A 15815-nucleotide genomic window follows, 5' to 3' on the forward strand; every position below is an offset into this window, starting at 1 on the left:
TCTGATTATTTGGCCAAATGTGTCAGCTATATTGTATTGTATATTTTGCACTTGCTATGTATATACAGTATTTTAATGTTATCTGTCATAAATGTATACTGTGTATTAAGACATATCATGAGTACAGAATATGGCATGTTTGCTGTGTCTGTGCGAGTCCCGGGCCGGCAGGAATTCTGGGTGGGGGGAGTGCATGTACAGTTCTCTCTCCACCTTCAATACCACGACTTAGGTGCCCTTGAGCAAGGCATCGAACCCCCAACTGCTCCCCGGGTGCCGCAGCATAAATGGCTGCCCACTGCTCCGAGTGTGTGCTCACAGTGTGTGTGTTCACTGCTCTGTGTGTGTGCACTTCGGATGGGTTAAATGCAGAGCACAAATTCTGAGTATGGGTCACCATACTTGGCTGAATGTCACTTCACTTCACTTCACTTCACTTCACTTCAAACCAGCTAATTCTTTGTAAGTGTAATTTTATAAACCAACAAATGATTCTAAATTATTTGTATGTTTGTTTGTTTTTTGTTTTGTTTTTTTGTATTTTTCAATAGTTTGAGAATGAGTCTGAGACTGAGCAGAGAGAACTTTTAAATTCCATGACCCTTGACCACAAGTTCCTCAATCTCCTCTTGGTAAAGCAGCACAAGAAAGTAAATGCATGTTGGCACTGTGGCTAATCTGTAAGCCACATAAAGACAATGGGAGGGGGGATTAGCCTCTCACATTTCAAAACTGGTAGAAGCAGTGATGTTACAGAAATGATGCAGAGGAAAGCTCTAAAGACAGACTCTTAAAACCATCTATGACTCTGTCGCTGTCATGTGACGTAGCTGTGGGGATTTCCTGTCCTGGCTGTGACTAAAGCCTCAAACTCACTTGGACTATAACTGTCCACCACACATAAAAATAACTCCTCTTGGCTGGAATGTACTGCACCAATGCTAATTTTGTATATGGTATATTCCCTTGCTAAATATATCTAAAAGAGAAGAGGATGTGCGAAGTGACATTCACAGACCAGCATTTATGGTCAAGACCAAATAAGGCAGTGATGTCTACTGAAGACCGGGGCTAGTTGTCACATGAAAAGTTGTCACAAAGACTTTTTCTCAGTAACTGTATGGTTTAGAGTCACACGTCCATTACACAATTTGAAATTAATTTTCAATTAAACAAAAATAAATAAAATAATTCAAAACATTAAGAATGAGTGTATACTATTCCAATACCTTCAATATTCTGCAGTTATTGCATTTTATGTCAAGATTTACTTTTTTTGTTTCTTTTTTTTTTTTAATAAAGGTCACACTGTAAAATGTTATTCTCACTAATGGATCCTCAGTAGTGAATGGGTGCCGTCACAATGAGAGCTTGAACAGCTTGATGGAATATCATGGTATTGAGGTGTTGTATGTGTGGTTTAACTGTGGATATCATGATCTAAATATATGCTACTATGGAAGACCAGTGGTAAATTTTAATAAAATGCAAACAGTCAGAATAATTAAATTTCACCAGAAAGAGAAGGAAAGAAAAGGAAATGCTCTGTATTCCACTCATCCATGTTCACACACAAACCAGTGAGTAGTGAACACATACACATTGTGAACACACATCCAGAGTAGTATTATTGTGAACACATACCTGGTCTCGGTATTGAGAGGTTTTCTTTTTTTGGGGGGTGTAACTCTTACACTTATATCCTAACTGTGTGTAACTCTTACACTTATATCCTAACTGCATGAATTATTTAATTAAAATGTGTTATTTAATCATAATAATGCAATAATACACTTGTTAACAGTGCTGATCTGTTGTGACACAGTTATTTAATTCCCAATGTTTTGTCCTGATTAACTAATTTTAGCAAAATTAAAGAACATCGACAGAGCATCATCATCATTCTAGCGTAACAAAATTATTATTCAGTCCTGTATTTTTGGCTTTCACGTGTCCAGATTTGACACTAGTCCCATGACAAATTTCACAGAAACCCTACAAATGACGATACCCTCCAGTTATCCTTGACTTGTCATTTCAAATAATTACGTCATTTACAGTAGCTAATATCTCTGTGAAGCAACAACTTAGATAACTGTAAATGTTCATCTTTTAGAAGTAACCTCCATAACTCATGTCATGTCCATGTCATGCTGCAGAGTGATTAATCATGGCGTAAGTTATTCCATTATGAAGCATTAACAAAGACGATACTTCCCTTTTCTGAGGACATAAAAAGCAATAGTAGCCCAAGTGCAGCAAACAATTTGTGGAATCTGATAGCACACAGGATCCCTCAGGAAACATGTACCTGTCCTCAGCATCTCAACAAATGATCTGTTTGTTTTCTTTGGTTATATTCCTATGTGCTTTTACATCAGGAGGTGAGTGTCCTTTGACTATTGCACTCACACACAAATTGACATTTGCAATCAATACTTAAGGAAAATTGTTCAATTTAGTAAAAAAAAAAAAAAAAAAAAAAAAAAATATATATATATATATATATATATATATATATATGTGTGTTATAATGTTCTTATAAAGTTAAGGGGAAATAGTTTTCAACCATAAACCTAATTCAATTCTTATAGATTATAGTTAAAACAAGGACACAAGTATTGGCCAATGAATTAAGAATACTCTGCTTAAGACATAATCTCTCAAAACAAGTCTTATTATCTTATAAAATTTTGCTTTATATGCATTGTTACACTTTGAGAGCTTCCGAAATCAACCTAAAAATGGGAAATACTTTTATTTATGGATGTTTTTCTGTCTGCTTGCAGTGATCTCCCATGCCCTAAAAGGCCAACCTGCTGCAAGGAGGAGATGCTCACGGACAAAGAACCTTTGATCAAAATCACGAGTTGTTACATCCTTCCACCAACACGCAAATGTCTTGAAGCTGTAGTGTAAGTCTGTCAATTAAAAAAATTATAATAATAATAATAATCAAATGCCTGTCAAATCTCTTCTTTGTCAAAAAGCATTTTATTGCATATATTTTGTCAGTATATATAGTCTAAATGCCTTTCACCTTTCATCTTTACAGGTTCGTTGATAAAGATAACTGGTTGCACTGCATCGATCCTAAGGCTCCATGGCTCAATAAAAGGAGAAAACGTCTACAAAAGGTTAGAGTCTTCAGATTATGATAAGATTATGTAAGGAGTAATGCAGAATAGAAGAACTGAATAAAATATGACAACCTCTGCATGGTTTATACAAACAAAGTGTATTGTAAACTAGTATATATATATATATATATAAGGAAGTCGTGGCCTAATGGTTAGAGAGTTGGACTCCCAATCGAAAGGTTGTGAGTTCGAGTCCCGGGCCGGCAGGAATTGTGGGTGGGGGGAGTGCGTGTACAGTTCTCTCTCCACCTTCAATACCACGACTTAGGTGCCCTTGAGCAAGGCATTGAACCCCCAACTGCTCCCCGGGAGCCGCAGCATAAATGGCTGCCCACTGCTCCGGGTGTGTGCTCACAGTGTGTGTGTTCACTGCTCTGTGTGTGTGCACTTCGGATGGGTTAAATGCAGAGCACAAATTCTGAGTATGGGTCACCATACTTGGCTGAATGTCACTTCACTTTCACTTTTATATATATATATATATATATATATATATATATATAAAGGGCTACTTCCTGACCTGTTTTTCTTCTGTTCTAATTCACCAGAACGGTGTGATTTGTAAAGATTATACTAAATCTGAAGATACAGACATGGTGACCAAACATCTGTGAACTTCACCCAGAATCGGGTCTTCACCAGCCACACCAGCAAGGCCTCTTTTCCATCTCTGTTAGCCAGACAAGCTACACTGTACAACACAATTCTGCTGAATACACACGGCTCTTCTAATCTGGAAAATATGTTGAACATATTGCACAAAGAAACAATCTGCGGTTCGCTTTCACACTTAGCTGCTGTGCAGTCTAAGTTATGTCATCCCTTTGTCTTTTTATTTATTTTTCACATATTGATGTTCTAGTTTTATTTATAATGCTTAATTCATAAAGCTTTATTTTCTTTTTAGAATTGTATGTATTATGCATTTGCTTTAAGTAGTGTTTTTTGATTGTTTAATATAATTAATTTGTTTTTAATTTAACCGAGTATATATTTATTTTCCTATTTTGACTTATAGAATATAATTTATTTAATTATATATAATTTAGGACATCAGTTAAAGTGTTTAAAATGTATTGCATGCAATATGTATCAAACAAAGAGAAACTGCAATAAACACTACTAAATTTTGGTCTTCTCGAATCAGATTTATCTAAAAACCAATTTAATAGAGTATAACTAATATAAGTTTATTTCTGAATTTCTCCTGTGACTGTCTTAACCCTTGATTAAAGGCCTGAGGCCTACAGGAATGAGGAGAGGTTAGCAACACCTTTCTAAATTATTTAAAACCATCAGAATATCTAAGGAGGGTCTTTGTGGTTAGAATATGTTTCACAAGTATTATCACACATATTTCACATAGAGGTCACAGTAGAGATGAGATGAACACACACACACACACACACACACACACACACACATACTCACTCACACCCTATAACTGTCAGATGAAACAACAACAGTCATATGTTCCGTTTCTCTAAAACACTGATGGGAATTGTGCATCATCATCCTCCAGACTAATAACAGTCAGACGTGTCTTAGAATTTGCTTATGTAAATATTTAGTGTAATTCTGTGAGAAATTATCTCAGACGAGTCTGATTTGTAAGCAATCACCACCGCAGCCATCTAAAGAATTTACAAAAGAACTAACCTTTCATTAAAAACAAATGGGTGTGTAAAGGGGTTTCATTATGATTTTTTTTTTCTCCAACACATTGTGGGCACGATTATTGTTCCCTTTTTACTGAATACTATTTGCAACCTCCATTTGCCACTTGAGTCTACTTCCATAATGCCAGATTAGTTTGGACATACCCAAAAATATTTTGGAGACCATTCTTCCATACAGAATCTCTCCAGGTCCATGTTGGTGCATAATTTCTGCATGATTTAGGTCAGGGATTGTGATGGCCATGGCAGAACCTTCATTTTGTGCTCATTGGCTCATTTTTGAATTGATTTAGATTTTTGTTTTGGGTTAAATTTCCTGATGGAAGATCCAACCAATGCTTATTCTAAGATTTCTTGTAGATTCTGTCAGATTTAGATTTTTTCATCTGTTGGTATTTAACAGTTGTTCGCTGTTGCCGCCGCCATGTTCTGAAGGTGTTTTCCTTGTGAAAGCGAAGCTTCTTTGTTTGGCCTTCCAAAGGGGACACAACAAGAAATCAGTGGTTAAGTTGTATTTACAACACTGTTCCAGAACAGTTTAACCCAAATATTCAGATGTGTACAGCTAATTTTATGGAGGACTGTTTCCTGATCCTGGGAGTAGACTACAATGCTAGCTGTTCTGACTCACAGTCTGTAAGTACGTTTACATGTGTAAACATTTGCCACTGACGATTCAAACATGAGTTTTGAGCAGTTTAGAGTAGCACTTGTTGTTTGTCGTTTCTCTGATCACAAATACAGAAATGGTTTTATGTTTACGTGACGCGATGGAACGCAACGCTTCCCATGGTTACTGAAACCACACCTTTTTTCTTTGCGTAAACATTGCGTGGGCAGCATTGCACAACTATTTCCACATAGTGACGTAGATATGTGGGGGCATGTTTAACAAGCCTTTTTAGGGGGGTGTGGCAGAGTCTTAACTTTGATAAAGAATATCTCTTTGGGATAAATTTTGACACACTTGAGTAATTTTTTACTCTGAGCAGCTTTATACATAAAGTCCATGAACTATATTCTCTGGTTTTACTTATTCTGATGGATGATTAAGGGAATATAGATTTTGTATTACCTCCTATGTACACTCCTGTGAAATAGGAAGAAACATGGCTGGACAAAAAAAAAAAAAATTGGGGGGGGGGGGGGATGGGGGGTGGGTAGATAGTAAAAATCTTCTTTTGGAGTTATTTTTTTCGGCCTATATATCCCATTCATGTGATCACACATTTTAATATAATTATGTCATTTTTATATATCCATTTTTTTTATATAATAGACTTCCAGTCATGAATGTGTTCCAATCTGTCAGTAAAGGATGCCTTCATGATAAACTGAAACAGTGTCTTGAATTTCAGAAGAATCTGACAGTATGGAGCAGCTCAGTGTGACAATATTGTGAAATGGAAAAACTTGACCCATGCCTTTCCACCAGCTAACAAAACTCCCCAACAAACCTCTTAGGTGAAGTAACTGTAGCATGTCAGCTCTTCCTTCCTAATTTGCTTCATTTGAAAACATGTCAACTCTACAAGATAAAATATATGAAAATAGAAAGAAACACCACTGGTACACTGATTTGTTCTATTGGGGTGTTACAAATAAAGCTATTTTTTAGTATACACTGAATTCAAATCAATTAAATGACTGACAGCAAGGTTAGAAATTAAATATCATGTAAGATTTTTTCAAAAATAGATGCCCTCATCTACATTTAAATATATTAATTGAGCAAATGGCATTTACACCTGCTGTGACAAATGAATTCACTTCCAAAACAAACTACATGGAAATTCAGACACGGTGATGCAAAAGAACAATGATGAAATCATCTACAAAAATAAATGTGGCCGCAATGGACAGGATGCAGCCCCTGCAGTTCCGCTTTATTGACTATTTAAGAGGAGCTAGTAAGAGTCTTGAATATATTCTCTCTGACTCCAGAAGTGAGAACTGAAGATCGACTGTGACAATGGAGACACGCAGGATCCTCATGAGGAGTTTGGCTGTTGCGGTGGTCATTGCATCTGTGATCTGGACTACAACAGGTGAAGAGCTTTAACTGTTCATACATTATTCTGTCTGACGAAACAATGCAGAATATTGAGGTTTACCCAGTTCTTTTGTCTTACTGTAACTGCAGGTGATGAAAAGGTGTACTCATGTTGCACTAAAGTCTCCACAGCCAAGGTGACCGATCCTATCATCAATTTCAGGCTGCAACGTGAAAGTCTTCCATGTGTGAGGGCCGTCATGTAAGTATCAGTTCATTTCTAAAGAAAACATGTCATGATTAGAAATAAACAGCATCTGATGTTATATTTATGTGTTTTCAATGTTTTCATTCTCTTTGACAGCTTTGAGACGGAGCGGGGAGACTTGTGCAGGGATCCAAGACAACCATGGGTGAAGGAGAAAGTTAAGTTTTTGTAAGTTAAACCTAACAAGTATGGTGAAACATAACAGAATTAGTAACAACATAAAATACTTTTTAAAGTGTATTGTGATGCATTTAATAAAGTATTCTTGTATTCACACTTTTTTTTTACAGCAGAGCTCAAAGAAACAAAACCCTGACTTCCGCAGCACCCCCAACATCATCTATTAGTGACCAAACTCATGTGGGAGGAGCTACACAAGCAACTGACAGCTCATCAGTCACCGATGTCTAAAAATTAGCTTATAATGAGACCATAATAATGAGTAGTTAGGCCTTTTAAAACTAGCTATAAAGTTTAAGAGATTTTGCTGTAGTATTTGGAACATTTTGTAAATTATGCACATTTAAATTGATTATTTAAAATATTATATGTTGTCAAATACATGTAGGACAATTTGACAGTGACTATTATTAATCTATTCAGAAACTGAATTACAGTGAAACTGTTTTGTAACAATTGTGGTTTAAATATTCTATTTTATGTTTCACATTGAAATGTATTTCACACAATGTACTAGTAATGGACTTGCATTAACTCTGACACAAGTCTGAGTGAATTTTACTTGAATGAGAAAATTCTTTTTTTTTTCTTTATTTGATGAAGCAAATGAACAACTGCACTTTGAAATTTCAAATAAACTCTGATCAGCATCTACTGGTTTTGCTTGTGGTTGATTTTTCCAAATGTGTGCAAGAGGTCCTTCCTCAAACCTGAAGACATCTTTTCTCTTAAGCATTTTTATTCTTTTCTTTATGGCTGGTTGCTGACTATGCACTATTTTTTTGTTATTTGTGCTATTGATTCTGTACATTTCCTCCATAAACAATATTAGGTACTATAGAATGAGTAAGTTGGTACAGTACAGTACACTTAAGTGCTGACCTTTTGGATTTTTTCTTTATATCAAAAAGTCATTGAAAACCACATCAGATATTAAAAACACAATGGTTAAATGTTCCTTCAACTCCAGGCACTTTTATATACCAGGGGTTGAGTTTTATTCTACAAATTATCTTTTTTTTTTCTTACAGTGTATGAAGGTGATATTAAAACTGTCTGTAAATCTTTAATTATGTGCTTATTTATTAATTATCCTTTTTCAAATGTCTATTATGTGTAGATTAAATGAAATAAGGTTCAATGTACAGTGTTTATATGAGGGAATATTCTGTATTGATTTTTCACAGGTTTTCCCCACATTTTGAATTAAGCATTGCAGTGTGTTGTGTTTAAGGGTTAAAGAAAATGTCCATAAACATTCATATTACTAGTATGTTATTTTTTCTTTCTTAAGAGTATGTATTTTAGAGTAATATTCTGAACTGTAACTAAACTTAAAAAGACAAAGCAATTTGGCCAATTTATTCCAAAACTGATAAAAAAATGAATGGGAGAATATGATGGTAAAAGAACAATATTAAACACAATACATAATGAGAAATGTTAACATAAGAATGTGGATGAAATGTTTTAAAAAAAAAAAAAAAAACAATTAAATCCATTGCTTCTGCACTCAAAGTCTTGAATTCGATGACACACACAAGACGAGGAAGCCTACTCTGAAAGAAAAGCAAGCAATTTGGATGCTAAAAGAAAAGAGGAAGTCAACTAGAACTATAGGAAAAACAAAGGACATGGAGAAACCAAGAGTTTGGAAACTACTGGCGACATCAGCAACCAACAACGACCTGATTGGCTGAGAAAAACAACAGTAGCTGATGACAGACAAATCATAAAAGCTGTGAAAATGAACCCTAAAATACATGTCTGTAAAATCACCAACCACCTCCAGAAAGCTGGGGTGATGCTCTGTCAGTCTACAGTCAACAGGAGAATTTGACAAAAAATTGCAGAAGCTACACAGCAAGATCCAAACCTCTGATCAGCACCAAAAATAGAAAGGCAAGATTCTTCACAAATGTGAGCCAGTAGAGTTTTGTAACTGAGTTGATGGACTGATGAGACAAAGATTAACTTTTATCTAAGTGATTGGAAAGCAAAAGTGTGGAGAAAAAATGGAACTGCAAATGATCATACAACCTCATCTGTAAAGCTTGGTGGAGGTGTTTTCATGGCATGGCATGCATGGCTGTCTCTAGAACAGGGCCTCTTCATTTTAATGATGACAATGTATGATGGCAGTAGCAGAATTAATTTGGAAGGGTACAAAATCATCTTGGCTACCAATATAAAGAAAATGCCACCAAACTCATTAGAAAGCACTTCATATTGGATCAGGACAATGACCCAAAACACCCTGCCAGTTCAGTCAAGGACTTTATCAGACTTTATCATGTAAAGTCTTAGATTGCCCAAATCAATCTCCAGATTTAAATCTGATTGAACATTAATTTCACCAGCTGAAGAGGAGACTAAAGACAGAAACTCCCCAAAACAAGCAACAGTTGGAATTGGCTGCATTAAAGGCTGGGAAAAGCATTTCAAAGCATAGGACCAAGAGTCTGGTGTTGTCTATGGGTTGCAGACTCACTGCTCTGATTACATGCAAAGGATCTGCAACTTAATATTAGCTTTTAATCTTTTACATCTGCCTTAAATTCAAAGGTTCAAATACTTATGCTCAAAACAAATAGTGGGATGAACTCTAAAAGTGCTGTCCTTTTTATTTGGTAAAACATGTATGTGTCGAAAGACCTAATAATAAAATGTGACGTTCTGTAGTATTGTCACATATTCATCTTTTAATCATATTTAAAAAAAGTCTTGACTCCACAGCAGAGAAAGCTATTTTTGTCTTTACTGTTCCAATACTTATGGAGGGCACGGTATATTGGACGATGCATCCTCCTGTACAAGCCATTTATCAGTATTCTAGTGCTGCCAGCTATACAGTGGTTGTGAGCAAGTTTGGATCAAATTACTTAAAGAGAATGAGGAGTGATGTAAAAAAGTTGAAAGTGTGTTCTTTAGAATGGTGTATAATATTGCATGTTGTTTATATGTTACCACTGTTGATCTGTGTAATCACAGAAGTAGTGGTGGTTTGCCAGTATTGTTTAGCATTGCACATTCTTTATCATACACATGGTGTTTCAAGCAACTTCTTACAAGCTAAGAAGTTGGTGTCTGATTTATCATATGGACACATTTTGTATTTTCCATATATTTTACATGAAGCCCATTGATTAAACATGCTAGAGAAGCACTGTGGATACTAAAAAATGACTTTTAACCACGGGGAAGCGCACTTGAGTTTTCATTTCAGATGCTGTGTTTGTGACATTTAAGCCTATTTCAATATGGTTAACCCCTACAGAGATATTGCTTTAGACCCAGAATGCCACTTCAGTAAACTTTGTTTATATTGTTATGGATATAGAAAGACAAAGCAACAACCCAGGAAATGCTGTTGATTGATCACAGAGAATTCAAAATCTCAAAAGATCTGCTTGAGCCTTGTGTCTACATCTATCATCTTGAATTAGCACGTGTGGTGAATACTGCTTCTGCACCTCAAAAACACAATGGAATGGAATATATTAAAGAAGTTAATACTTTTTAATACAAGGTTCATTAAACTGAGCGGAAGTGACACTATAAATCAACGGATAATGATACAAAAGATTCTATTACTATTTTACTGTATTTTTTTTTTTGTTAAAAAATGCAACCTAGGTGAACATAAGTGGTGGGGAATGCAGTCATCTTCAAGGAGATTTCGCTCACAAAAAATTGTGTTCTCTTCTTAATAGTATTGCATTCCCCAGTGAAACTTGGTGTTTGCTTATATTTGTTTGCAAAAGTACCACATTACATTTGCGTTTTCTCGACTAAAACACTAAAAACACTGAAATAACTTGTCATCCTACCTCATAGCATTTCCATCACTAAAGTTGTGCAAGCAGACATAAATTTCTAGGGGAAATGCAAAAGTGTTGCGAGAGAATGCAACAGCATTGAAATATTTTTTTCCCCTCCCATCTTATTTTATTTTCCATCACCATATCCCCTTAAGGGCCCATTAATAAACTTTCCAGAACTTCTTTCAGAGAGAGAAAAAAATGCCTTTATTTGTATGCTTTTATGCTAATAATGTTTAAACCAAACCTATAAACTGAAGCAAACTCTTCGGCACAGCTTCCGTATTCATGACACTGTTTTTTCATTTCAATCAATATTATTGAATATAGGTGTATTTCACATTCTAGATTCTACTGCAGTGCTGTGTATTTTTACTGATGATCCTATTCTGTTCAGGCACATCCAACCAGTCATCCATCTGTTCTCCATTCCTTGGATGGCTTGATAATGTTTATTTGCTGAAAAACTGGTAAATCCATTCAAATCCTGACTGGATTATGTCTCTTCTCTGAAGCTGCAGGGATCGGTGAAAGGGAAATGATAAAGCTGAGGTTATTACAGTGGGTGTGATAATCATCATTTGGAATCTGGACCCCTGAGGCCCCTCCGAATCATTAAAGTGGTCTTAGCTCGCTGCTCCGACATGCTTTGACACACTCGGTTTGTTTACTGCTCACACCCACACTTTATTTATAGTCGCACACAGGAAACACACTCAGAACCTGTCAGTGCTCCTCTGGGCATTGTCTTTCTGGTCTGTTATGCGTCCATAAACATAAACATTAGTTGCTATTTATTAAATTGGTCACCATTATTGAATTAGTACAGAAGGATGATGTGTCTCTGGTTTCATTTTCTTCTCTATCACCAGCAAATTAGTGGTGGTTCAACTAATATTCCCTCAGTGATGGGAACTGCACAGACATCGATCTTTCTTTAAACGGTTAAGCTGTCACTATTGCAGATGTTTGTTTGTTCATTTTATCACATAGTACATAGAGCATAAAAATCAGAGAAGCAAGTTAAATAATACAAGCAGGTACAACAATAATGAATCTGGTCAGCAAGCCAGCATTTCACTATTGGGACTGCACAGCTCAATGGAATCAACCAAAGAAATCAAAATATTACAGTGAAATGTAAACATACCACCAATTATGAATATCCTACTAAACCCATTTTACGCACATTAACTATCCTAATATACTCATTAAAAAAGTTTCCAAAATTGTGTTTTTGAGGCAGTGCCACATCGCCATTTTTGGTTCCCCAAAGGAACCTTTCAGTGAACAGTTCTTAAAAGAACCATTTATTTTTTAGTGTTATGAACATTTAAATAATCTAAATAACCTTTTTCCTCTATAGAACCATGTAAAGTTTCCATTTATGTTTAAGGTTCTTCATAGAATCATAGATGTGTTTTTTTAGGAGTTAGTGGATAATCAGAAAAAAACTTAGCCTTCATTGTTCTTGTTTTCCATTTTCATTCTTTGATTGATTGATTCTTTTGTTCTTAACTTTCATTTTTAATGTTTTATTTAGTTTGCTTTCTCTTTCATACGTATTTATCTATTTATTCTGGTTTATTTTTTTGTAATTTTACTTACTCTTGTTCACTTTCAACTGATTTTTTTGTGTTCTTTTGTTTAATTTTCCTTTGTTTTTTTTCGCTGATCTGTTTATTTCCAAATATCCCCCTTATTTCATTTAGATTATTTTTAGTCAGTTTTCTCTTTCATGTTTTTTCTCTTAAATTCATTAATTTTGTTTTATTTTTATTGGTTTATTATTTTATTTTATTTTACTATTATTTTATTTTATTTTATTTTATTTTTATTATATTATTTTATTTTACTAAATACATTTTATTTATTTTTTCAATTTAATTAATTTTCCCTTATTTGTTTGTTTTACTTGTTTTATAGTTTCATTTGATCTTTTTATTCTTCTCATTTATTTGCTCCATCATCCTCTAATGTCCTTTTTTCTTTTTTTTAATTCTGTCTTTCGTACTTTCTTTCATTCCTTTTTGTTGTGAATTTCTTATGCCCCTTTTTCTTTTCTTTTTGGCAAGACAATTTCCTTTATGGCAAAACAAACGGAAACAGACAACTTTCAGAGCAATCTGATCATGTAGCTTTGCAGCTTATTGGATATGGCTAACATCAAGTGTGATTTAAGAGTAATGTGTGTTCATGTATTTTCTGAAAAACAGTGAGAGCTGGCGAGGAGATGCCCAACTCTAAAACACCTCCACTGAGTCATGAATATCTTTTGTTCATCAATCTCACCCTAAAGACCACATTTGTTTTCTTTGTGCTTTTGTTTTCTGCACCGCAGTTGAGAACACATTTGGAATATCGCTCCAGGAAAGAGCACAAATCTAATTCAAGAAGATAAAGCAACTCTTTTCCTTGTCTCCTATAATAGACTAGTCCACAAAGTCGCTTTAATGACAAATCACCTCATGACAGCCAATAACACTTACTTGTAAACTCCATTCTTTATCATAAATGTGTCTGTATAGCAGAAGCATATACATAAATGTGCATAAAAAGTAGTGGCAGCTGCCAAAATCCTTAATTTTTGACATTCCAGAGCAACTTTAATATCATATGAAAACCTACTCTAACCTTCCTGATATTCATCATCTTGAATTTTTTAAATGTTGGCCAGATTCTAACTGAAAATGATAAATAAGCTATCCATGGATTGTTGAGATGGTTGTAAAACTGGCATTGTACATATGGCATCAAGAGTTGTGAAATCTTTGTGTGTGTATTATTTTGTATATACATGTATAATTACTATTATTCATAATATTGTTCATGAATCTATTATAAATTATACAGGTATTATTAAATTATAATTATATTACTATTAGTACTATTATTATTAATTTATTACAAGATTATACATTTCTACAAATACACTATATTCAAAATAGCTTTAAAATGATTTATTGTTTACTGTTCAGTTTCAAGCCTGTTTGTTTAATAAATTACATAAACATTTTTATATAAAATAATTGATAATTGATTGTTTTGTAGAAAAAAAGGCTATGAGCACACAGTAAGTCAGATACAAGAGGGAAACAACTGGTTGTTTTCAGGGCTGGACCAGAATATTTGATTATTTGAATATTCATTTGATGTGTTGGCATTCGATTTTACATTTTTGAGATTCGAATAATCCTTTTTTTTTTTTTTTTTTGAACACCTGGCATCCCCCACGAAACGGTCTTCATTCGAGCTTGAATTATTCTTTTTTTTTTTTTTTTTTTACTATCGGCCGAAAGGACTGTCAGGTACGGTTACAGTTGTATTTCCACGTGATCCTTGCTGTTAGAGTGTGTGTGCGTGTGCATGACGACACCAGTCTGTTGCCTGGCTACCAGTTTCTCCATAGCTGGCTAAGCGGAAGTGCGGTATTTGATCAAACAGCCAAGAAAGTTGAACAGATACTGTTCAGTATAAAAAAGGAAATAAAATGTCTTAGACAGTTTGTTCTGTGGAGGAAATATTTGCGCTTATAGATATTATACCTGTCGTCGCCTTCTGTTTATTTTATTTTTCACGTAAAGAGTCTTCTTTATGTTATTGAACGAAATAAATATCAGATAAAAAAAGGAGTCCCAAAAACAGAAATATCTGATCATCGTCCATATGGCTTATTTATATTATACAACCAAGGCAACAACTGACGCATTTGTATTGCATTCCAAAGAGCTCCGTTATAAGCACCACAGTGGAAAATGAAACCGTATCTGTGCTGACTGGCCCGGATCGGCACGGAATGAAACGGGTTCGGCCCGGGTTAGTGGAAAAGCGGCTTATGAATTGCCCATGAGTGAACATCATGAACATCATTATTCAGTTCATCTGGAAGAGAAGGCAAAAATGCCGAAGACCTCAGCTGTGTGGGAGTATGAAGATAAAATTATGCCATAATGAATTGCAAGCGCAAGGTAAAATTTGTGAAAGTGTAAATAAGATTGCAAGCGTAAATCAAATTTGCATGCGCAAGATAAGATTTGTAAAGGTGTAAATCGACTTTCAAGTGTAAGAAAAAAATATTTGCAGCATTCTAGTGTTATTCGTAAGTGTAATTCATGTATTGTGAAACTGCAGCTTCATGCTAACGCAAAATAATAAGGATCTGCATTCTTCTGACTTCCATTTTTCCGCGTGTACACTTTTGGCACTGTTTCAGCGCACAGATGCGGCCAAAAGTACTGCAGGCCTGTGAACATCAATTTGCAAGCGAAAGCAACAGAGTCAAGAACTGCAAAACAGATTAATTGCGTAAAATCAAACTTTGTTTAAAAAATAAACTGCTGCAAACGTCTAAATTACTTGTTGGGTGCGTAGGATAAACGCTCCCGAAATAACCTGGTTTGCACAGTTCGTCTTTCTGCGCTTACAGTTTTGGCACGATTCTATCACTGACTTAGCTTTGCAAGCGTGAAAGAGGAGGGCGGGTCCACCTTCTTCATGTAGCCAATCAAATGAGCTTCTTGCTGACTCTCGATTTACTCTTATCTGATTGGTTCAATTATCGCGCCAGTCACCAGAAGAGAAACAAACTCCTTCGTGAGTGACTTTCTGACTTGGCTCAGCATCTTCCTCGCCGCCGTTATGGTACTTTTAACGCACACACAAATATATAATAATAAACAATTGTTGTAGGCCTATATTTAAATAATTTATAAGTTGTGTAGGCTACTATTAAGC

The 15815-nt window shown here is 35.0% G+C and overlaps 1 protein-coding gene across 1 annotated transcript; it reads left to right on the top strand.

Moving 5' to 3' along the window:
• Positions 1 to 6677: 6677 nt before the first annotated feature.
• On the top strand, positions 6678 to 7782 carry LOC132115753 (C-C motif chemokine 4-like). Its single transcript, XM_059524163.1, has 4 exons — positions 6678 to 6867; positions 6963 to 7074; positions 7177 to 7248; positions 7371 to 7782. The coding sequence occupies exons 1-4, from the start codon at positions 6792 to 6794 to the stop codon at positions 7489 to 7491; spliced, it is 381 nt and encodes a 126-aa protein (XP_059380146.1). The 5' UTR covers positions 6678 to 6791; the 3' UTR covers positions 7492 to 7782.
• Positions 7783 to 15815: the final 8033 nt, after the last annotated feature.

This window comes from Carassius carassius, chromosome 35 (genome assembly GCF_963082965.1).
Source record: "Carassius carassius chromosome 35, fCarCar2.1, whole genome shotgun sequence".
In the NCBI taxonomy this organism is placed as follows: domain Eukaryota; kingdom Metazoa; phylum Chordata; class Actinopteri; order Cypriniformes; family Cyprinidae; genus Carassius; species Carassius carassius.